General features: G+C 36.4%; 1 protein-coding gene across 1 annotated transcript in view; it reads left to right on the forward strand.

Annotated features, from left to right (window-relative positions):
• UBP1 (upstream binding protein 1) overlaps nt 1-17145 on the forward strand; it is a 37131-nt gene extending 19986 nt beyond the window's left edge. Inside the window, exons 9-15 of the mRNA XM_015822764.1 lie at nt 3059-3113; nt 3221-3314; nt 6988-7078; nt 7748-7857; nt 11231-11373; nt 12163-12214; nt 13969-17145. Coding sequence (XP_015678250.1) covers nt 3059-3113; nt 3221-3314; nt 6988-7078; nt 7748-7857; nt 11231-11373; nt 12163-12214; nt 13969-14006 — 583 coding nt within the window. The 3' untranslated portion in view covers nt 14007-17145. The remainder of the gene's footprint in view (nt 1-3058; nt 3114-3220; nt 3315-6987; nt 7079-7747; nt 7858-11230; nt 11374-12162; nt 12215-13968) is intronic.
• The last annotated feature ends 8494 nt before the right edge of the window (nt 17146-25639 follow it).

Here is a 25639-nt window from a genome sequence, read left to right on the forward strand (position 1 = left end):
ACAGCTCCTCTTAAAGAAATTGTGGGAAGCCATGGTCAGAGAGTCTTTGGTCAGCTTCATTAAATAAAGCAATTTCCCCCATTCTTGGACCAAGAAGCAATGACTTACACACTTGTCAGCTTAGCTAGATTATTGCAATTCATTGTGCCCTTGAAGTCAGTTCAGAATTTGCAACAGGTAAGGAATTAACAGGCCACTTACTGACTAATTTATCAGGATTTCCCTAATATTGCAGAGGTTGCATTGCTAACTAGTTGCTTCAAGATATCCTGTTAAAGGTACCTAAAGCCTATTATGGTTTGCACCCTTATTTTTGAGAACATATTCTGGTAGAATCTGCCCATCTTATCCAGATACCTTTTTTTAAATGGTGATGGCATTCCAATAAGAAAACCAGCCTATTAGTAACTAGATGTTACAGATAGTCCTTGACTTTTTTATTATTATTATTAAAAGTTTTTGGTTTTTTTTTCAAAGTTAAACTATAAATTCAAAAAGGGGAACAAGACAAAAAAATGTGCATATAAACAAAAGAACAAGCATATACAATGATTGAGCGGTGTGGTGGCCTAGTGGTGGAGCACTTGCTTCACAAATTAGGAGGCTGTTAAATTGGAACCTAGGTAGCGACAAGCACAAAGAAACTATCTGCTGTAAGCTGTAGGCATCAATAAGGGCATCCAACCAGTAAACAGTCAGCTGCATTCAGTCACCCCAACTCCACCTCAATGCAAGAGATTGCAGGGTTGTTAAAAGAAAAACAGATAGATTGTCCTCCCAGTTGAATACCGATAAGTATATTTCAACAATAGTAGTTTTCCCCTACTTCCACAATTTATGAACTTCTACAGCTCTATTTATTCAGCCAATTTGACCTACCATCTATCTATTGTAAAAAAGAAGAGTTAACAGAAACCAGAAATTTGCTGAACAGAAGTTTAGCAAAGCTAAACTTCAAAGCCCTCTGTAAACAAAGCTATTACTGTATTTAACTTGCAGAAAGTCAACAGCAACTTTTAATCTATCTTAAGCCCATTGTAGTCATTATTTCTGATCCATTCAAGATCAAATATCCTGTTTTTTAATAATAAAACTTTTCTTTAAAATTGTAGCTGGGTTCTTTCTAAACAATTACATCTCAATCCCCAGAGTTATAGATCTCTGTTGTAAATATTTCTGCAGCACTTGTTCAGAAGGTTTTCCTGTGAATTGAAACACAGCATCTCTTGACAATTGACTTCTAATTTCATAAAATAGGACTGTTTCACAATCTCCATCATTTTCTTAAGAAGGACCAGATCATTACTCATTCTGTCATCTTTAAGTTTTTTTAATTCATGCCTCTTTCAGCCTCCAACGAACCTCCTATTCTCAAACAAAACTCCTTCTCCTTCACATCCGCCAACAAGTTCCAATCCACCCAATTGCAAATCTGATTTAGCTGCTGTTACCTGCATCTGGATGTCATCCTTGGGTTGATTTAAAACTAGTTTAATTCATTAAAATTTTTATTTAAATTTTCATTTATGTTTGTAAATTGGAAAGCATTTCTTTTTCAACTTATTACCTCAACTTATTACCATAATTGGGACCAGAATTTCTGTTGCTGAGTGATGTTATTGTTAAGTGATTACATGATAAGCCCAATTTTATGACCTTTTTACTGTGGTTTTAAAGTGAATCACATGATCATTAAGTGAATCTAGCTTTCCCAATTGACTTTGCTTGTCAGAAGCTGGCTGAGAAGGTAACATCATGATCATGTGATCCAAAAGGCTGCAACCATTGTGAATGAGTGAACTGCCAAACATCCAAATTGCAGTTATGTGATCCTGGGAGTAGTATGATGGTTTTAACTTTAAAACTTCAAGTCATTTTTTCAGAGTCTATCATAACTTTGATCCTTTGTTAAATGAATGGCCATAAATCAAGAATTATCTATATTGTATTTTTATTAATAGTGTTTAATGCTTTTCCCATTTTTATTTATACAAATTTTTGGATTCTTCTATTAAATTTATTTGCATTTATTTCGCTGTGGGGCTATTCTAGGTGGCTTACAATAAAAAAGAAAGAAATGAAAAGAGTATAAACCAAACGGAAGTAAAATAATAGAACAATAAAATGAACAATGAAAAAAGAGAATACTTCAGATCAGAGCAAGGGGGACAGGTGGAAACTGCCATCAGTCCAGCAGCCATCACCCACATTTGGCCCCCAGGTCAATCAGCAGAGCCAGATCTTCAGGCTCTTGCAAAAGGATAGGGTGGGGGGCAGATCTTACCCTAGAGCAACATGTCATGTGACATGTTGCAACGTATCACGACTTTTTCCCCATTGCTGGAGCTGGGGTGGGACCGGTTTCAGCATGATGCATCTGGCCCGCGAGACAGCAGTTTGACACCCCTGCCCTAGAGGATTGGATGTTCCAAAGGATAGCTGCGGCAGCAGAGAAGGCTCTTCTTCTGGATGCTGATAGTTGGCACTTTTTGACCAACAGGATACATAGTAGGCCCACTCTGCCAGCACAAATAGGATGAGCTTGTCCTAGTGGGACTGAATAGTTCTTCAGGTAGTCTGGACGTCTACCGTTAAGAGCTTAAAGTCGTAACCCACCCCTTGAACTGCATTAGGAGCAGACTGATAGCTAGTGAAATTTGCAGAGTAGAAGTGTAATATGGGCCATCCTAGGAGCTCCAAAGACTGCTCTTACTGCCACACTTTGCACCAGCACTTTGAAGTGAATTTCAAAGATAGTTCAGCATTAATCAAATGCTGTCTAATACCAATATTTTTTATATTTTTATATTTCCAGCATGCCAAATGAAATTACCTTGAAAAATATCTTAAATTGTTATAAGTACTGTTTATGACAACCCAAATGCCAAACTCTGATAAAAAGCTTCCAAAGAGATTATTATTTTGTGTTGTTACTTTTAAGTAAGAAATTGTTTGCTATAGGAAAGTAGTTCAGATAAACCCTGCTGAATCAGACCCCTGATTCCATAGAACTTTTTTAACTTTGTAATTTTCCTTTGTCAAATTTCTGCCTATTTAGTAATTCATCATCTCCAAATCATCAAGGAGAAGGAATTTCCCTAGCAGGTGGTGAGGTAAATGCCAATTTCTCACCTATCAAGAAACTTGTCATATTATTTGCAGACTTAACTATCTTGAAAAAATCATAACATTGTACACTGCTTTTTCTCCTTTCTTCCAGCAACTTCATCCATCAGCCACAATCCAGGAAACCCAGCAGTGGCTGCTTAAACATAGATTTTCCAGTTACACAAGGGTGTTTTCTAATTTCTCAGGTAGCTCAATATTTTACAAAGTTTGTTTTGTATTTTAAAGGTAATAATATGTTTCAATTCAATTTATTTGTATGATTATAGATTACATATATCCAAGGTACTTTACTATCTTTCTGATTTAATTGGTATTTTTATAGCAAACTATAAGTATGACTTATCACATCTAAAAGGGAGAATTTTTCATGTATCTGCAGAGTTGACTATGATCCAAAGACTTTTGCTAAGTACTTGCTACCTGATATATACTTCATCAGTTCAGTGGAGGTTAAAATTATTTTGGTTCTAAAGTATATCAATCTGTTATTCCATATTTCTTTGCCATTTTATTGCCAACCCATTTTGGATATAACCTCTGCTTGGATTTTCATCCTAAGGCTGAACAATCTTCAGCTTCACTGTGTCAGTCTACATCTGGCGAAGTGTCCTTTCTGTAAATAAGTAAATGGAAACAACCTCTTTTCAGTACTATCAATTTACTTGTAAAATTAGAGCTTAGGATTTGGTTATAAAAGTTAAGAGTTGAGTCACCACAAAGCATAAATTTTGCATTACTCTGATCCCACACCACACCACACCACATGCATTGTACCTTCAAGCAAATTGGTTGATAATATAGCCTTGTCTTTAAAATCCCTGTACTATACTGATCATTATTCTGTAGACAGCATCAGAAACCAAGAACAATGTCCTTTAATTTTACACAAGAAGATAAAAACAGTTGATATCCCAAAATAAAGAACTACAAAATAAGCAGCACAGAATATAACTGGAGAACTCATACTTTGAAAATTGAATAGAACTATTTAAGAACTAAATAGAAACACTGGATAACAGTCCCAACTTTTTAAAGTAGCACTTGAAAGTTATTTTTCATAGAGCATATATTGGTAAATGACCTCTCCCAATAGTCTCATAATTGAGGAGAAGACCCTAACCCTAACCCTTGCAGCACCCAATAATGAAATGATACTTAACCTGTCCCCAATCGGTATCACCAGCTGTAACCAGCTGCTCAGGAAGAACCATTCAGGAATAGTGCCTCCCACTTCCAATCCTTGTAATCAGTTCAGATAAATACCATAGTTGTGCTGAAGGCTGCCTAGAAGTCCAGCAGAACCAGGATAGCTGCATTGCTCTACACTGCTCCTGCCAATGGTCCTCAGTGAGAGTGATCAAAAAGTGTTCATTGCAATACCATAGCTGAATCTTGATTGAAAAGAATTCAACTAATCTGTTTCATGCAAAGGAAAGTTGGAGACCTGTTAATTGCCTAAAATAAGCCAGATCAGGTAGTCCAAATCTGTAAACAAGACTCCATAGGAAGACTAGGACTATAGTCTATTGATAAAGGTTATAATAACAGAACCTTGCAAGTCTGATTGTGTTTCTCTTCCCCTCCCCCAATCAGTAAGGACAAGTCAGCCTAAGTGTTTTTATATTATCTCCCTTCCCAGGATTTATGGAATGCTACTGTCCTGTTTGTTAATATATGAGTATCTGAATATTTGCTTCAGGGCTGTCCTTCTGTGTCTCTGTATTGGTAGAATGATGATTTCTTGCCTTCCTATGTCTTTGCATTGGTAGAAGTGATTTCTTGAAGAGTGACTCTAGTACAATCTGTTTCATAGTGGGAGGTGGATTCAATGCATTTATCAATGTGACCTTTCAGGCTAGCAACCAGGTAGGATAGAAATATAGTCCACCAATGCTGGAGCTAATAGAATAGAGTACCTTATCTCTACTCTTAGCATTAACAAGTTCAAACCAATATTAGATAAGACCTACAAGACCTCAGCTGGGTTTCTTCATCTAGCATCTAACTCTGAGCAAAATTATTTATCTTCCAAATATTTAGTTTACCCCTAGTATACAGTCTTCCAATTGTTTTACATGTTAGGCACCTAGACAGATAACCTTTATTGTTATTTTTTTACTGTGGGCACAATGGCACACATTAAAAATGAAATTTAGTTGCTTGCTCTCAAAGTGTACACATATATAACACACATTTAAACATACTATATGCAACTTATGTATAGAACTACACCCTTACATATAAGTAACGTATAAATATTAATCACTGTCTATCTTGAATATATAAGGGAAGGAGGAAGTTTAGAGTTCACAAGCTTAATACTATATGGAACAAAACTGACTAAATCTGGATGTTCTGCTTCGGATACCACGGAGCCTCCTCCCAGAAGGTAACAAGGAAAACAGGTTGTGAAGAGGATGTGTAGTGTCCCAGACCATCTTGCAGACCCTGCTCAAGAGAACCTGCTTGAGTATGGCTGTGCCTGCCTTTTCTGAAATCAACAATGATCTGTTTGGTTTTTCCAGTGTTTAACACTAGGCTGTTTTCCTTACACCATTTCAACAAACCCTCAACCATCTTGTGTTAAGCATCTAGTCACTGTAATACTGTCAAGTGGATAACCACAGGTACAGAGTAGAGGTTACAGCTTTCTTTTCCATTTCTATTGTCACAAAGTGCATTTCAATTACATTGACCACCAGGAGATACCTCATTAATGGTTCCATGCTCGTTGGGAATCATCAGTGGATAATCAGTTGTTATTTTGTAGTGCTCCCAATGAACGTTGCAAATGAAAATACAGTTGCAAAATACACACAGAATATACATATATACAGAATATTCCTCATATGTGTATATGTAAGTCATGCAAAATATGACAGCATAACATAACATCTGTATTTCTGCTCTGAAAGATTAAGGAAAGATAAGCAGTGTATATGATTGTGATCAAGAAGTTAGTTTGGAATTACCTCCTTGGTCAAATCTGTTTTTCTTATGTCAGCATTGCTCTAGGCATCTTTTCTGTTACTTCATCTTCCGGAACTCCTTGGTAAGACAAGAGGTCACGTGGATCAGTGACTAGAGAAGATTACTCTTAAACAATCTTGGCAAATGCTCTAACAATATTTTATTTCCAGCATCGGGGGTTCAAGAATTAGAAAGAAACAGGATCCATTAAACATCTGAAGCAAAGCAATTGGATAGATTCTTTTTCCCTGTGGAGGTTCATGGCATCAATTAAATCCATGCAAACATAGAGAATGATTTGGCTATGAGAAGGGACTTTTTTCATATAGGTATTGTTTGGCATGAAGCAAATAATAATAATATTCAGCTGTCTCCCTGGAGTCAGCCGAGTTTATCCATACAAAAGTAGGTAATTGTATATGGGTTTTATTTCAGCTAGGTGTTTTTGACACAAGGGTACTGAAACATCCACTGCTATGCAGTCTAAGCAAACCTAGTGTTAGCAGCTGTTACAGTTTTAAAAAACAATAAAAGAACTTAATATTACCTTTATTATGCCATTAATATAATCTTTATCATGTAATAATCATGTTTCTTATGTTTTCATTTTTTCTGCTTTTCTGAAGTGTTTTAAGACATCTTGTAAGTGTGCTCTGAATTACCCTAAAGAATGCAGACTGATTGTTAATTATTGATTTTAAATGAGTAGAGAGATTAAGTTTACATTAAATTAAGTTTGCTTAGAATTCCTTAAAGTCAAATGTCTATATCCTCAAAAATTACTAGTAACTTATTCAGAAATTTTGTTATTTATCTTTGAAAGACAGTTTTATTTTGTAAATTGATTTGTAGCCTTCTACTGTATATACATTCTGAATGTTTTTGTAGGTGCTGATTTATTGAAGTTGACAAGAGAAGATCTGGTACAAATCTGCGGTCCTGCTGATGGAATCCGGCTTTACAATGCACTTAAATCAAGGTAAATAGTTCATTGGTGTCAACTCTACCTATGTCAATTGTATAAAACAGTCTGTCTTAGACTAGAGGGTTTGGGAGATGCTAATTTAGTGTTTCGATCGGCATATGCCTGTGTGAGCTCATGCAAGAGTTGGAAGTACTGTGCTCAAAAGAAGAATGTTTTGTTGTACACCTTCAGGGCAGGCCACAGATTTGATGCAGGCACTGATGAGCTCAAAGGTAGACTGTAAGACTGATAGCAATGCAGTTGGGCAGTTCTGATTTCTTGAAGACGGATGGGTTTGTTGCCAAGAGACAAATCTTCTCATTTAGGTGAGCTATAACCAAACTAAAGTTCTTGAGGTCATGGCTACTAAATATTAACAATTGCAGATTTTTCTAATTGTGAAATAAACTGGCATAATAGATTTTGTTAACTTGCTGTTACTTCTACTATGATAGTTGTTTTACAAAAAATTACACCAAACATCAATGTCTTCTTTAATTTAAATGTAGAACTTTATTTACCAATATTGGGATAACTTCAGTGGTTCTGAAATTAGTTACTTGACTAAACAATATCTGATAAAACTTTAAGTAGTTCACAAAGAATAACAGTAAAGTAATATAATAAAATGAGCATACGTTCATGGTATTCTTTAAAAAGAATATTTATTTCTTTGCATTCTAGGTCTGTTAGGCCACGTCTAACAATCTATGTATGCCAAGAGCAGTCAAGAAGTATACGACTGGAAAGGCAACAAGACTCAGGCAACGGAGAAAAGAATGGTGCAATATTTGGTATGTAATTTCTCTTGACATCAAATATACTGTTCCTGTACCTTGAAATACTCTTTATGTGTCAATTACAGATCTTCTTGAGGCATCAAAACCAGCCTTTTTAAAGAATTTAAAAAATCTTTTAATTTGTTTTAGTGGAACAAATTATTTTGAATTATATACCATGCTGTTATAAATTGTTTGCAACAAAACTTGCATTTGAAAAAATACACAGAAGTGAGTTTGTAGCTGGAGATTGTTCATACTGGAATGCATAAATAGCTTTCAGTTTTCTAAAATACAATTCAGGTTTGCTGTCCTGAAAACAAATCATGCCAAATGTTACTGATTTATAAATTTATTAATGAGATTTAGATGAGACTTAAAGAAAGCTTCCAATCCATATAACCCTCTAATGAAAAATCTGAAAATACAGTCCCCTCAGGCTTGATTGACAAATAGCATTTATTTAAAAAAATGTATTGGTATTTCTAGAATTTCCTAATCTGATTATATTTTGTATCTTAATTTATCTTAGGTGAAAACTTTTCAGATTTATGAATAATAGAAAATTGAGGGAAATTATGGGTAACCCAAGGGAAAATACATGAACATGAGGCATTGGAAATACAGTTAGGGGAAGTAAATTAAATTTAGCAGAGACAAATATAAAGTATAATGAAGAGATTGAAAGGAGATGTATATGCTACAAGGCACAGTTAAGTATAGTGGTACCTAAAAGTTTATGAACTCTCTTCAATTTTCAATATTTCTGCATAAACATAACCTAAAATGTGATCTAACCTCTACACAAGCCTTATAACCAGATTTTAAAAATCCAGTGAAACAAATGAGTCAAAAACACCTCTTGTTCATTTCTTTGTTGAGGAAAATGATCCAAAGCGATATATTTTTATGTGATAAAAATAGGTGAACCTTTGCATTCAGTAATTGATGTTCCCTCATAGGCAGCAATAACTAACTAAATGTTGATCAAAAATTTTAATCAGAGGTGAACCTCCTTGTACAAATTGGTTCTTCAGGTCTTTCCACAACATTTCTAAAGGATACTATTTTGAGTTTGGCTATTCCAAAACATAAACTTTATTCTCCTTTAACTATTTTTGGTCATAAAATCTGTGTGTTTTGGGTTGTTCTCTTAGTGCATGAGCCACTTTCTCTTGAACTTCAATTCATGGGCAGATAACTTGACATTTCCCTGAATAATTTGATGGTACAATTCAGAATTCAGAATTCATCAATGATGGCAACTCACCCTGGTTCAACGGCAGCAAAGCAGGCTGAAATTATAATATTGTGACTATTTTTTAAACATCGGATAAGGTTCTTATCTGGATTGAAGTGTTTGCCTTTTTGCCAAACAACACTTTTCATTCAGTCCAAAACGTTGTTTTTTTTTAATCTCATCTGACCACAGAATATTCTTCTGATAGCCTTATCCACATGGCCTTTTATAAACTATAGGCAGGCATCAGTGTTCTGTTTGGAGAATATTGGCTTTATTTCTTGCAACCCTTCCATGCACGTATGGTTATTCAGTGTTTCCCTGATCGTGGTTTCATAAATACTGGTGTTTCTCAATGCAAGAAACCCTTTCATAGACACCAATGCAAGAGAGGCTTTTGGTTCCGTAAGCATTACCTGGGTCTTTGAGACCTACTGGAGTAATACATGCCTTATTCTTGATATGATCTTGGTTGATTGTCCACTCACTCTAAGGAGGGTAACAATAGTATTGCATTGCTTCCATTTATACACAATCTGCCTTTCAGTAGACTGGTAGAATTCAAATTCTTTGGAAAGAGTTTTGTAATAGCATGAACAACTGTTTTCCAGAGTTCCTCAGAAATCTTTGTTTGAGCTGTGACACACTTCCATATATCTATGTTGTAAAGATTAGATTTTGATAGTGAATCCCCAGAATTCTATTATTTAAATAAGGCAGGACTTTTCACTACCAAACCTGATTATCATCATCCTAGAGCTTAACATACTTTTGCCATACATAGATATGGTATCATTTTTCTCAATAAATCAATGAACAAGTATAATGTTTTTAACTCGGTTGTTTAGTTGGGTTCTCTTTATTTAGTTTTGGGAGTTGTATGGAGAACAGAACACACTTGAGGTCATAGTTACAAAGAAAAATTAAATTTTCAGAAAGATTCACAAACTTACATGCATCACATATTTATTTGTATAAATAAACATTTCAATACAATATTTCAATGACAAAAGGAGCATACTTTTTGGTTGCATTAATAAGTGCACTGCATTCAAATTTGGGGGAAAACATTTGGTCTAAAAACCCATAAAATCATATTCTGAGTGCTGTGGTAAGTTTTTCCATAATAATTAAAGAAATAAAGGGTGAGAAAGGTACACTTGTAATAATAGAAATGTTCTGGGAATAAAAATATTCTTCTGCATATTCTGTTGTTTCTTCCAGCCGTATTAATCTAACTACCCGTGAATGTGGAACATCACAAACTACTCCTTAGCCATCGGAATAACTTCAAAAAAATTCTCCAATCCATTTCCAGGCCAACAGGAACAGTATAGCCTGAGAAAGAGGAGGAATGTTAGATTTTAGATACACTTATTAAAGAAGCACATTATCAGAGATTCACAAATTTACTTCCAGATATAAGGATACGCAGCAATATATCTCCTTTCCTGAAGTACAGGATTGTTTTCTGTCTTAAAAACTCAATTTACAGGAAAGATTCTGCTGTCTGTAGATGTGGCATTTGAAGTCAGGATTGATTACATTTACATAGAGTAAGTTCGTACATATTTATGGAACAAGGGGATGCTTCCACTTAGAAAAGTACAGATTTATTTATTTTTACAAAAAGGCAAAGATCAATGCCAGTCCATTTTCTACTTTCATATATAGATGGCTTAACTATATTCTTTCAATGGCTATTATATTATTTTAGACTTTACTCTGTATTTTGAAATTTATTTGGAAAGAATATTTTGTTTCTTGGCTTAGTTCTATTTCAAGGATATTACGAAAGATAGTAGAAATCTTCATTAATGTTTGGGCCATCTTTCAGGTAGCTGGCATTCAGGCTTAAGGCTGTGCACAACTTAATTCAAAGAATTAGACTTCTACTTTAATTGAAGAGAAAGGAATATATGAAGTGGGTCGCCAGGCTGCATATTTCAAACATCAGTGTTACGGATCTATATATAAAAAAGGTTTTTAATGATCCATATATTAGTAACATGCTTCATAATACTGTAATCTTATAGAATAGAATACTAATAAATTAATAACAGAAAGAAATCAAGAGGTATTTGTTTTTGAAGAGCAGTATTAGGGGGTCTTTTAGAAGACCTTTTCTTAAGATATTTTTTATTTTAGTTTACCATGCAATCTACTTGGAAGAAATGGCTGCCTCGGAAGTCACTCGCAAGCTTGCTTTGGTGTTCAATATTCCTTTGCATCAAATTAATCAGGTTTACAGACAAGGTCCTACTGGTATCCATATTCTTGTCAGCGATCAGGTAAATTCCATTTTTCCTTCACTAACACACATTTTACATTTCAAAAATTCCAAAACAACAATCAGTTTGTGTTTTTTTTTTTCCTGGCATAGTTGCCACTGCTGTAGGCTTAAGAAAGATATTCGAATTAACAAATACAAATTCTAAATGAATGACAAGACAATCAGCAAACAAGCATACTGACCTCGTTTTATATATGAAATTTATTTTTCATATAATCTTACTTAATGAATATCTTGCTTTCCTTGAAATTCGAATGGGTCAAATTTTACAATACAAACAGTTCCTATTAGATTAATTTTCATTCTACCAATCAGGTAACAAGAATAAAGCAAAAATCTTTGGAAAATCTACTACTTAAAATGGTCAGAACAAAGGGATGAATAGTAATTCATTCTTTGAGTTAAAATTCTCAAACTATCACTTGCCTCATGAACATTCTTCTCTTTGTGAACACCAGTGTCCCACTTTTGATGCCATATTTCTGAACATTCCAGATACATAGTATATAATATGTGAACTTTATAAATAAACCAGATCCATATAATAACTATAACATTGCCACATTTTGAAAAATGCAATAAAATATTAAAACTCTGCATTATTAGAGATCACTGCGCTTTTGACTAAATCAGAAAATAATGTTAGTTCAAATGAGAGAAGAGCACTAGAGAAGAGCATTAGAGAACAGAAGTTGTTTGTGGGACTATTTGTTAACTTTTTCTGTAATGTATTAAACTGATCTGACTATTGTCAACAAGGAATAGTATTTATAATCTTCCTCCCTAGATGGTCCAAAACTTTGAAGATGAGACCTGCTTCCTCGTTACCACAATAAAAGGTATGATGGTAATCATGAAAACAGATAATCAAACATTATTACCTAGGTCAGGGGTAGGCAACCCAAAACACTCAAAGAGCCACTTGGACCTGTTTCCCACCAAAAACAAAACACTGGGAGCCGCAAAACCCCTTTGATATCTAAAATGAAGATAACACTGCATACATCCTTTTTTTACCTTTATAAAGGTAAAAAAGGATATATGCAGTGTTATCTTCATTTTAGATGTCTCTCTCTCTGTGTCTCTCTGTCCTTGGTCTGCCAGTCCCCTTCCCCCACTCTCCTCTCTCTCTCTCCCTCCCTCCCTCTCTCCCTCCCTCTCTTTCTCTCTCTCTCTCTCTCTCCCCCCCCCCCTCCGATCTTCTGCTCACCTGGCAAGCTGGCTTCAAGCTGTTCTCCAACAAGCTCAGGGGTAGGCAACCTCGGCTCTTTTATGACTCATGGACTTCAACTCCCAGAATTCCTGAGTCAGCATAGCTAGCTCCTGCCCTTCCTGCTTCCTGCAGAAACGCAACAAAGGGAGGAGCCCCGCCCCAAAAGCTTTTCAGCTTGTTGGAGAACACTCTCTTTTACACACACAGAGAGAGAGAGAGAGAGAGAAACACAGAGAGAAGCAGGGAAGCACAAGTGCCTCTCTCTGCCTCTGTCTCTCTGCAAATGTCAGAGGAGGCTGGGAGCCATATGGGAAGGCTCAAAGAACCGCATGCGGCTCCGGAGCTGCAGGTTGCCAACCTGTGATCTAGGTTATGTCTAGTAATAGATTTTGCATTTATGAGATTTTTAACTATACTACATTAATTGAGTTTTCTAGAATTTATTTTTAAGCCTCTAGCTTTACATATAATGTTATATCAGTTTAGCATGGCAATGAGTCTAGGTGAGCTCTAAACACAAGTGCAGCCACAGAAAGTTTGCTTTACTGTATCATTCAAGCATGTCAAGGTATTATTAATCTTATGTACACTTGTTAAACCTGTGAACTGTTTTATGATAACTTGTTTGCCTTGGCACTTCTAAAAATTAACAAGTTGGGGTTAGGAAAATAAATTAATCTTTGACCCATCTAAAATCAAAACAAAAGCTTTACCCTACCACACATAAGCCATAGCATTTATTAAGATTTTCCCTGGTATTTCCACATCCTATTAGTCTGAAATGCGAATCTTCTGAAATGGTTTACACGGAAACACATTTCTTAACTGAGTTTTTCCCAAGAATTGCTGAAAAGATGAACACTTTAGAAGATATTTTTCATTTGATAACATTTATATATATAACATTTGTTATAACCAAAATTAAATTATAGTCCATTCAGATAAACAGTTCTTCACACAGAAAAATGTACAGTGATTGTTTAAAAATTATTGGAATATCAATATTAGTCTCAGGTTACATTCATGACAGATACTGAAAGGAGGGAAATCATAGAGGGAACCAGAGTATCATCCTGAATTCCTAGTTATTATTTTTTAAATAAATTTACAAGTTTATATAAGTTCAATAAATTTAAAAGTTTATAATTTGTTTCTATAAAATGAAATGATAACTGTTCAATCATGAAGCCATATAGTAGTTTCAGAATTTTATGAGTCCATAGACTTGGAGAATAATTTTATGGAACCAAAAAAATTGTTTTAAAGTATGATTTCCTTCTTTTCATAGACATAGAATGTAAACATCATAATCTTTTAATTAAGACAATGCATTAATACTATGAATGTCATTTTGTTATTGCTCATTATTTTTCTTTGCAGCTGAAAATGGTGAAGGTTTCCACATAATTTTGAAGTGAAGTTGCCATATGTATGTCGGACTGATATTCCAATTGAAAAATCAAGAATGGCAGATAACACCAAATCTCTTCAGGGATCTGACTTCACCATATAGAATGTTTCATATTGAAAACACAAGTTAACCTTCTAATGAGCTGTTTAGTAAATGAACTTATCACTGCCATAGCCAATTGTCCTCATTAGAGGTAGAAATGACCCAACAGGCATGGAAAAAGGCAAAGTACATAAAAGTGTTTGCCCTTTCTTGACAAAAATAAAATAAAATAGGCACGCTATGGCCAGTAGATGCAGTATCTTGAAGCATTACTGTTTCCTCTTACACTGTATCCAGTTGAATGTAAACTAATACTGGGCATTTATCTTCCTGTGCCAGTTTGTCTATTACTTGCTTGTGCTTTTATGCTGCTTTTATTTTTTGATGTTAGCAGAGCACATAGTAATTTGTGTGGAGATAAGTAGTATGATAATAGCAATCAGGTTTGGGATCTTGAGCATAAAGCTATCAAAACAACATTCTCTGTATAGATTGTGTATAAAGTGTGAATGTAAGAAGTGCAAATGTCAGGGCTTCTTGTTAAAGTCCTAGCCACATGAAAATTAAGCATGCATCAAAATATATTATCATTAGTACCTGAGCGATTTGTAAAATAAGACCTCTGAGGTACAGCATTTTGCTTTTCAACAAATTCCTTGAGAAAATTTGTTTATGCATCATGTTTTTAGTTTCTTGAATGATACACTCCTGCAGTTATCTTTTTTTAAAAAAACCACTCTGTAAAAATAATAGTGAGTTGACCTTTAACAAAATATAGGTGCATTTTTCCATGTTCACTCCCAGGTCACAACTGCCCCCTTTTTTTCTCTCTCTCTCTCTCTGGCTGCACTGGAAAGACCAGTCAGTGCCTATTCCATACAACCAAATACTTGACTAGCAGTTGCACATCTTAATGAACTGTACAAATGCTTTCAAATGTTACTGAAGATCATAGCATTCTAGAAAAATATTTGACTCTTCTGGATTGTGTATTAATATATGTACTTGTTGGAAATTAAGACACAGAAGGTAGATTACTTCATGACTTGCTTTTTTAATCAACTTTAATCTTGAATGCTGTAGTGAAAGGGTGAAAAGTGCACCTCAAGTAAAGTTTTTGATTTCAATTCCATTTTTAATTATGCCTAAGTGAAGTGCTTGAACTATATAATTATTCTAAGAAAGTCCGTTAATTACTTGTATTTGGATGAATGTTCGTTCCCTTATTTCTCCATGACCTATACTATTCTGCACTGATAGAGGGAGCATAGTTTGTGAGCATAAACTGTTTTTGAGTTGTTCTTGATTATAAATTATTTTTGATTGTACTTGAGTGTCTTCAGTTCACTTGATGTGTCATGTTGACACATTTTTCAAATTTGTGGAGAATCTTCAAAAAATTTAAAAGCTGTACAGTAGTTTTGTTCATTTGGATTTAATTAATGGCACCAGCAAATTACTTTTTGTTTTTGGATATGATATATACATTTCAATTTCAGTAAAAACATTTTACAATAATGTTGTAAACATTTTTCCTTCACTTTTTGCAATATGTACTGAAAACATAAGTGCTGCTGAGATATATAATTTGGAGAAGTATGTCATCTCTTTCAGCTGGAACTAGAATGAGCACTGGCTTAAAAAAGAACTGTGCTTATACTCTGCTCAACTAAACTGGATGTGCTGATGATTTTTTTTTAAAAAAAATACTGTTTATATTGATTTACCACAATAAGTTTTAAAATGATTGAAGTTAAATCCAAATTTGAATGCCTTTATTCACTAGTAACCAGTACCAAGTTATTTAAATTAAATACCTGTTTAACAATTTCAGTTTCATGAACTCCCTTTAAATAGAATCAAACACATCAAAACAAGTTTGTTTGATAATGTAATATTTATCTTCATAGCTTAATTACTATAGACAAATCGCAAATAATACAGATAAGCTACTGCAAGATATTCTTCTATACAAATTACAAAAACAGTGTGTTCAATCATATTTTATTTGTATTTAAATCATACAGATACTGATTAGAATGCATTGCAAATCTGTTTTATCGTTTAACTGAATATTTGAAGAATGCTTTTTTCAAATTCAGTGTTGAAGAACTTTGAGATAGTGTATTCCATAACTTTCATTTGTCTATCATGCCGTTTTCTTTATTTAAAAAAAAGTTGCTTAAAAGTGATTTTTCCCCCAAATAAAACTTAACAAAACGTATTCCTTTATACAAGAAAAAAATTAAGGATATGGCAGAAAATTGGATTAGATTGAATACATTACTTAAACTGTGGCTTACTGGTATGTGGCAAATTGTATTTGCTCCTCCTCCTTCACAACTCCAAGGTGATTAGAAGCCTTTGTTTAACTGCAATTAATTGAAAGCAAAATCCAGTAAAGAAACCCTGTTAAGTCTAATGCTTTGTGAAATAATGGTTGGTTTTAATTGTTAAATTAGCCACAGTTTAACATTATCAGTGATTGAAAATGGAAGCAAACATGTGATCTCTTTCCAGTTACAAGGGTTGAATTAAAATAATGTCTTCATTGTTATAAATTGCCAATAGACCACAGTACAAGTGCATAGTAAGCTCTGACATATTCTTTAACGTCTATTTTTTTTCCATTTGAGAGAGCAGGAAGCTGCTATGAAAAAAGAACATGTTTCTCTTTGCAAAATGGAAGCCTACTGGGTTGATTTAAGCATATTATAATTGAATTTTAATTGCCAAAGGAATCTTCCCCCAGTTGAAGTGTTTTTTCTGGGATGATGGGGTTGATTTAAATATTCTCATTGTATGTTACAGTGAGAAGTGTTGAATCAAAGACAATTGATAGATCAATGAGAGAAATTGCTATCAAGTTTGGCATTTCACAAGAAAACAAATAGCATTATTGATAATCTTAATATTGGAAGATTTTTGCAAGATTGTTTCCTCATGTTGAAAGCGGAACTAAAAAGCTCAAGATTTAAAATTTGCCAGATATTGTTGAGGTGCTACAAAAATGAAGAGAATTTATTCACAATATTGTGACAGCCATTGAAATGCAAGTTGATCATTATCATTATCATTAAAATGTCAGTCCATGTATAATCCAATAAAGGAGTATCAAAATAAAAACAAAAATAAAAATCAGAATCCAGACCAGCAAGAAAACTCATGGCTATTGTTTTCTTTGCTGCACAGATAGTGTTACATAGATTTACTTGAACTTGGCACCACTCGGCTACATTGTAATACTCAAAACTTTGAAATAATAATCAGGATTTGGAGTCACAAGGAAAGAATTCAGTTTCTGAATTTTAGACTGGATCTGACCATCATAGCCATCTGCCATGTAATCCAGACTTGATGCCATATGACTTCCACATTTTCCAGAATTGAGCATAGGCAAATGTACTGTCAGGTTCTTGAACAGATGGTGACATTATTTTGTGATGGTTTTAAGAAGTATATTCTTGACAGAAATTCGTAATGAATGCTGATTATGTTGAGAAGTACAGTTACATTCAGAAAGTATTCAGACTCCCTTCACTGGTCAATTTTGTCATGCTGCAGCCGAATTCCACCATTATTGAAATTCATTTTTTTCTCATTAATCTACACTCATCCCCATCATTTACCTAGTGTGTATCCAATCCTACAAAGAATCAGTCATAAGTGCAAGAGGCTGATGCTTGTCTGTCTACAAGCAGGTATACAAATGAAAATAATTTTAGAAATGTATGTAAATTTATTTAAAAAAACACTAATATTGGTTGGCATAAGTATTCAGACTCTTCACTCAGTATTTTGTTGAAGGAACTTTTGCAGCAATTACAATCTTGAGTCTTTTTGGGTATGACACGACAAGCTTTGCACATCTGGATTGGGGGATTTTCTGCCTTGCAAATCTCCAGCTCAGTCAGGTTGGATGGCAACCACCGGTGGGTAGCCATTTTCAGGTCCTTTGAGAGATGTTCAATAGGGTTCAAGTCAGCTCTGGATGGGGCACTCTAGGCCAGGTACATTGGCGCCTGTCAGATGGTACGCAGCCCTGCCCAGCCAAGTGTAGTGGGGGGAGGGAATGAGCCAAAGCAATGCAGCACAGGATTTGCCCTGAGAGAGTCCTCGGGAGCACAGGGTGGCTGGGGCGAGGCAAAGGCTCCAGGATCAGCACTTCAGGCTTACCAGGAAGAAAAAGGAGGAGAGTGGAGACAGGCAGTTTTGGCAGGAGAGGGAGAGAAAAAAAGAGGCAGAAGAGAAAAGGCTTTTGTCAGAGAAGCGTGAGAGAGAGGAAAGGCTTTTGGAGAGGCATGTGCATGAGAAGGGAGGATTTTGGAGGAACGTATGTGAAAATGGAAAGGATTATTGAGAAATGTGTGTGAGAAAGAAGGCTTTTTGTGAGAAACTGTGAGAAGGAGAAGAAAGATCGGAATGAGAAAGGAGGGAAGGAGCCTAATCCTAACCGCCTCCACCAGAGACCCCCGGATCCCCCCCACAGGCGTCCCCTGACCTGGGTGACGTAGAGCTGGCCACAGCCCCACTCCCCCCCCCCCGACAGTAACCACAATGCTGATGCGGCCCTCAACGAAATCAAGTTTGACACTCCTGATATAAAAGGACAAGGGGGGGGGAGAGAGAAGAGGATATAAAAGGAGAGGTGAGAAAATTATTAAATGAGTTTTGCCCCATTTTACGACTTTTCTTGCCATATTTGTTAAGTGAATCACTGCAGTTGTTAAATTAGTAACAATTAAGTGAATCTGGTTTCCCCATTTAATTATTCCCAAAGCAATTCATCAGAATATAGTTTAACTTGATAAGACTAGTTCAAATTATTTTAAGATTATAGTGAGATTCTCACAAACCACTGAACCAACCACAAATTTTCCTATCTAATTAGACTAGCTTCTTGTGTGAATCCAGGCATTTGGTTGTTTGCTTAATTTGTCCTGGCTGTTCAATAAACTTTTGTTTATTCCCAATAATGAGATTAAGGCTCACTTGTATTTTGGCAGCATTATATGGTACTATTTAATTATCTACTATTTATAAAAAGTTCTCTTTTAACCATCATTTACCTAATGTGTATCCAATCCTACAAAGAATCAGTCATAAGTGCAAGAGGCTGATGCTTGTCTGTCTACAAGCAGGTATACAAATGAATAGCCATATCTGGTGGGAAAAAGCTCAGCGGGAAATGTTTATGGGGTGATATCAAGGCGGCCACAGCCCTGTTGTGATCCCTGCCTATACTTTAACTAGCGGCTACAGCCAGGTAAACGTTGATTATTCTTTGAGCTTAAAATGGTCAGGCAATGTCGCCTTGCTTTGGAGGGTGCCGCTTTGCCCCGAGACCACAGCCCTGAGAAAGTAGCATCCTTGTCCCGCTGCCTCTTTCCAGGCGTCTGCCTCTCCCCCAACCTCCATGAATAACCGAGGCGCGGGATAGCAGCCGCAGGAACTTTCCCACCTCCGACTCCTCAGTTGCGAGGGAGTGTTTCCAAACGAACGTGTTTGGTCTTGGCCAAGGCACCGTCGACTTGTAAGGAATCACCAGTTCTCTTTGCCCGAGGCGTGGGATTGGCCGTCTTCTCTCTCCTGCTTGCTTTGGTCGAGGGAGGCGCTGAGCCTTTTTGTCGCAGTTGTTTCTAGATGTCATGCAGGAAAAGTTGAAAGAAAAATCTATGTTGGTGTATGTCTGTGGCTAAAAGAGATGGATGGGGTAAACTCTTTTTTTAAAAAATGCTGGAATTTAGAATATTCACGTCATGAATGTTTGTAAGAAATCGTGACTGATTATTCTCCAAGGAAGTGTTCCTTTTCATTGTTTCATGTTTAGCATAACTGCAGCATTTTTTGCCAGACCTGTTTCTGCTTACAAGTCTATTTATTTGCATTCCACCCAATTGCTGTCTGAAAGCAGCTGTAAATGCCTATGTATGTATACGCAGATATTGTAGCAGAACAGTGTTTCTAAAACTTGACAACTTGAAGATATATGAAAGACCCTTTCTAAGTCAAAGTCTGCATGAAATGATTTTTTTTTAACAATTTCATCTAGCAATAAAAATGTATTTATTCTGGAATACATTTCTGCTCTTCATATTGCAGTCAAGAGGAAGAACTTAGATGAGAATCCTCCAGGGGAAAACAACTCAAGAAGCTTGGGAAATTCTGAAAAGCGAGATAATAGAAGCCCAGTCTAGCACAATACCAACAAAGAGAAAAAATAACAGCTCTCAAAAGAAACCAGCATGACTGCATAAAGAAATCTCTGATAAATCGAAAGATAAAAAGGACAAGTATAGAAAGTGGAAAGAGGGGCACATAACTAAATCAGAATATCAACAAATAGACAGAGCCTGCAAAGATGAAGTGAGGAAAGCTAAGGCTCATAATGAACTAAGGCTTGTGACCAAAGTCAAAACTAACAAAAAAAAGCTTTTTTCAACATGTAAAAAACAAGGAAAAAGTGAAGGAAATTAGTGGGTGAAAGTGGCAAGAAGGTGACAAGCAACAGGGAGAAAGCAGAACTATTTAACTCATTTTTTGCATCTGTCTTTACACAAAGGGAAAAAACAGACCAACCTATCAAAAATAGTGCCATAAAAAACAGTATAGAAACACAAGTTAAGACAGGCAAGAAAATGATAAGTGAGCACCTGTCCAGCCTAGACGAGTTCAAATCACCAGGACCAGAGGGATTACACCCCAAGGTTCTTAAGGAACTGGCAGATGTGATCTCAGAACCACTGAACTATATTTTTCAAAGATCTTGGAGCACTGGGGAATTACCAGAGGACTGGAAAAGAGCTGATGTAGTTCCCATCCTCAAAAAAGGAAAAAAAATGGATCCAGGAGATTACAGACCTATCAGCCTGACCTCAACACCTGGAAAAGATAATCAAACAACGAATCAGCAAACACCTAGAGGCAAACAAAATCACTACTAAAAGCCAACATGGGTTTGTCAAAAACAGATTATGCCAGACAAACCTTATTGCATTCTTTGACCAAGTGACAAAATTAGTGGATCAGAGGAATGCTGTGGATATAATTTACTTGGACTTCAGTAAGGCATTTGATAAAGTAGATCAAAACCTACTACTTGATAAGATAGAAAAATGCGGGTTAGACAGCACCACCACCAGATGGATTCGTAGCTGGCTGACTGGCAGTACTCAGCATGTGGTCTTCAATGGAACTGCATCTACATAGAGGGAAGTGTATAGTGGGGTGCCCCAGGGCTCTGTTCTAGGCCCAGTGCTCTTCAACATCTTCATCAACTATTTGGATGAGGGGATAGATGGGGAACTCATCAAATTTGCGTATGACACTAAGCTGGCAGGAATAGCCAACATTCCAGAAGAAAGGCTTAAGATACAGGAGGACCTGGACAGATTTGAATACTGGGTGCTATCTAACAAAATGAAATTCAATGGTGAAAAAAGTAAGGTTCTACATTTAGGCAAGAAAAACCAAATGTACAGGTATAGTACAGGGGGTACCTTGCTCAATAGTAGTAACTGTGAGAGGGATTTCGGAGTCCTAGTGGACAATCACTTAAATATGAGCCAGCAGTGTAAAGCAGCTGCCAAAAAAGCCAACTCAGTGCTGGGCTGCATTAACAGGGATAGAATCAAGATCGCATGAAGTATTAATAACACTTTACAATGCCTTGGTAAGGCCACACTTGGAATACTGCATCCAGTTTTGGTCACCACGATGTAAAAAAGATGCTCAGACTCTAGAAAGAGTACAGAGAAGAGCAACAAAGATGATTAGGGGACTGGAGGCTAAAACATATGAGGAACGGTTGCTGGAATTGGGTATGTCTAGTTTAACGAAGAGAAGGACGAGGGGGGACATGATAGCAGTGTTCCAATATCTCAGGGGCTGCCATAAAGAAGAGGGAGTCAAGCTATTCTCCAAAGCGCCTGAGGGCAGGACAAGAAGCAATGGATGGAAACTAACCAAGGAGAGAAGCAACTTAGAACTAAGGAGAAACTTTCTGACAGTTAGAACAATTAACCAATGGAACAACCTGCCTCCAGAACCAGTGAATGCTCCAACACTGGAAGTTTTTAAGAAGAGACTGGACAGCCATCTGTCCGAAATGGTGTAGGGTTTCCTGACTGAGCAGGGGGTTGGACTCGATCACCTCCAAGGTCCCTTCCAACTTTATTATTATTATTATTATTATTATTATTATTATTATTATTATTACTATTACTATTACTATTATTATTATTATTATTATTACTACTACTACTACTACTACTTCTCCCACTCCAGATAGTTTCATATTGCATTATTCAGCTCCAATAAACCTCAGCAGGTTTATTTCTATGCAGGACATTAGAATGGGGGAGGTTGAATCATTCATATGAAAATATTCAGATCTTAATATTTTAAAGCACACGCTAACTCTTTTAAAGTCACCTACCATTAATGATTGGGGAAGTAATGGGGTAAAGAAAACTATGATTATTCACTTTCTTTTCTGTGTATTATAAAATGTCCTCCCATAAATATTTGATATCCACTAAACTTAAGATATGTATAGCTTTTAAGACATCTAAGCTTTTAGAATTTTTTAAAATTATGGACACTATATGTAGATGATCTTTTAAAAAGAAATGAATAATTGAATTAATTTATTTTATTTATTAGATGTATATGCCACTCATCTCATCATCAAGAAACTCTGGGCAGCTTACAACATCAATGCTCAATGTGGGACAACAGTTCATTTTGTATATTATATTTTTACATGATCAAGTATAAATGTAAAAAGATAATAAATCCATGCAAAAACAAAACATCAGCAGTTCACAAATAATAGTTATCCTTTGGCTTGGAAACGCTACCTTTCTTCCATTTTACAAAAATAAGGTTCACATAGTCCCAGTTCCTTGGGACTAGAATTTCCATCACTAAGCAATATGGTGATAAAGTGGGATATCAGGCGACTGCATTGCTTAGTAACAGCAGTCCTGGCAATCCTTGTTGCTGTGGTAGTCCCAGGACTAGGTGGGTTGTTAAGTGGGAAAAGGTGGGAGTCCTAGGCAAGCTGTCTTGGGGGGAGGGGCAGGTAAAAGCTGTAGGTGAAAAGCATGGGCTGTGGAGAGGTACCATGGACAGATACTCAAGAGGGCAGATTAAAGCTCAGGTGGGGAGAGAGGCTGTGTTGGGCCGGTTGGATGCTGCGGGCAGTCATTAATGTAAGCCAACTTGAATGTTGATCACATGATTGTGGGGCACTGCAAAAGCCTGACTTTCAGAACCAGTCATAATTCCATTTTTTCAGTACTATTATAACTCTGAACTTGGCAAACAAATGGATGTAGCTTGAGGGCATACATTCTTCTGAATAGGCTTTTTTTTTCCAGAAACCAGGTTTTTGCTGGAAGCCAGCAAAATAAATCGCAAATCATGTTCCTGTGATTATAGGAACATGCATAAAGGAACCAGCTGTAAAATAGTGATAAGACCATGGTAAGTGTCACTGTAATGAAACATCTGCAAAAAAAAAAAAAAAAACAGCCAAGCTCAGCACCAAGGATCATTTCAATCCTGAACTACAAATATTTTCCTTTATTGATACATGTTATGATGACCAGAAATGCTCTACAGGCCATAAAACATCCATTCCATCCCTATCATAATTTTGAATGGTCGTGAAATGATTGGTCATAAGAGGAGGACTATTTAAGGCAAATCTTCTTAAGTTTGATCTCTAGAGGGATTTGATTATTATTTGGAATGTTTTTAGTTTCACAATAAAATATTCAACCTCATCCACTGTTTTTCTTTTCAAAAGCTACAAGTAATAATTCTACTTTTGGCTTCTTCAGCTGTATTACACTGTAACCGCAAAGCTCATTATAAATTCTACTCTGACATGACTACCGTTTTCCCAAAGCAAGCATGAGACACTTCTATAGAATGTCTATGGAGATTCTCAGTCATCCAGGTTATGGTTGTCCCAAAGGTGCTTTTTTTCACAAGGCAACTGAACTTTCTTGTTTTTCTTTGAAGATATTTTGATTCTCATCCAAGAAGCTTTTTCAGCTCTGACTAGATGGTGGGGAATGGCAGGATTTATACTGCTTGCAGACTGCTGATCATTTGCAGTCTTTTAGTGAGTTGTTGAAGCCCCTGGAGGCTTTTCTGTGTCATCAGGACCATATGAGTAGTGCATCAGCATTTAAAAGATAAAGGCCACTTTTTCAAAGACAGCAAAGTCTACATTTTGAAAAGAGAGGACTACTGGTTTGAAAGAGAGGTCAAAGAGACCATCTATGTCAAAATTGAACAGCCCTCTCTCAACAGGGGGGGAGGGGTACAACATCATCTATCTCCAGTCTGCAACACAGTCCTTTCAACAGTTCCAAGAAGGCTCCACACTCATTTGCACTACTCAGGTGATCCGACACAAAGAAGCCTCCAGGAGCTTCACGATTCACTAAAAACTGCAAATGACCAGCTGTCTGAAAGGAGTATAACTCCTGCCATTCCCCACCATTCAGTCAGAGCTGAAGAAGCTTCTTGGAGAGAAGCTTCTTCTCTCTTTCCTCTCCCTCTCTCTTTCTCTCTCTCTCTCCCTCCCTCTCTCTGATCTTCTGCTCACTTGGCCAACTGGCCTCACGCTGTTCTCCGACAAGCTGACACACATTCTTACTTGGCTGGCTCTCTCCTGCCCTTGGTCTGCCAGCCCTCTTCCCCCACTAAGTAAGTAAAACTGTGAGTTTGTGTGTGTGTGTGTGTGTGTGAGAGAGAGAGAGAGAGAGCTGCTGCTTTCTGCTTTCTGCTGCTTCCTGTGGAGCAATAAGCTTGTCAACTTGTTGGAGAACAGCGTGAGGCCAGCTGGCCAGGTAAGCAGAAGATGAGAGAGAGAGAGAGAGAGAGAGAGAGAGAGAAAGAGAGAGAGAGAGAGAGAGAGAGAGAGAGCAAGTGCCTCTCTGTGTCTCTCTCTCTCTCTCTGCAAATGGTGGAGGAGGACTGGGAGCCGCAGTAGAAGGCTGAAAGAGCCACATGTGGCTCCAGAGCTGCGGGTTGCCGACCCGTGGTCTAGAGAATCTGAACATAAGCAAAGATTCTGATGATGTCTCCAATTATGGCCTAACAAAACCAATGGAACTGGCATCTGTAATAACAGTTGCTACCTTGAATTTGGCCACCTGGGAAACTCCTACAATGTTTCAGCTTGTTGATCACATTTTATTGCCAGAGGAAGAAGAAATTATGGTTTCCTTAATGTAAACTATTACTAGTGCAGCTTCTCAAAATGCCTCTACTGCTACAATAATAGATGTTCAGGCAAAAAATGTGACCTGTAAAGTACATGGAAAGCATACAACCACTATGTACATGCTTAGATTGGTCCAGCTGAGATACATGCCTTGTGATAGCCACTGTCTGCTTGATTTTACTTGTTTTACTTTTGGAAGGCTGGTGCTTCAAGGAAACAGTTATAGATCTCTGCATATAAACTAAATGGAAAAAAGTATACTAGGTACCTGTTGTGACATATTGAAATGCAGAAGATCTAGCTAGCAGTCTATCCTATTTGGAGAAAGAGGAATAGTACTGTGGGAAGTCAGC

This window comes from Protobothrops mucrosquamatus, unplaced genomic scaffold (assembly GCF_001527695.2).
Source record: "Protobothrops mucrosquamatus isolate PMUCROS unplaced genomic scaffold, P.Mucros_1.0 scaffold_177, whole genome shotgun sequence".
Taxonomy (NCBI): domain Eukaryota; kingdom Metazoa; phylum Chordata; class Lepidosauria; order Squamata; family Viperidae; genus Protobothrops; species Protobothrops mucrosquamatus.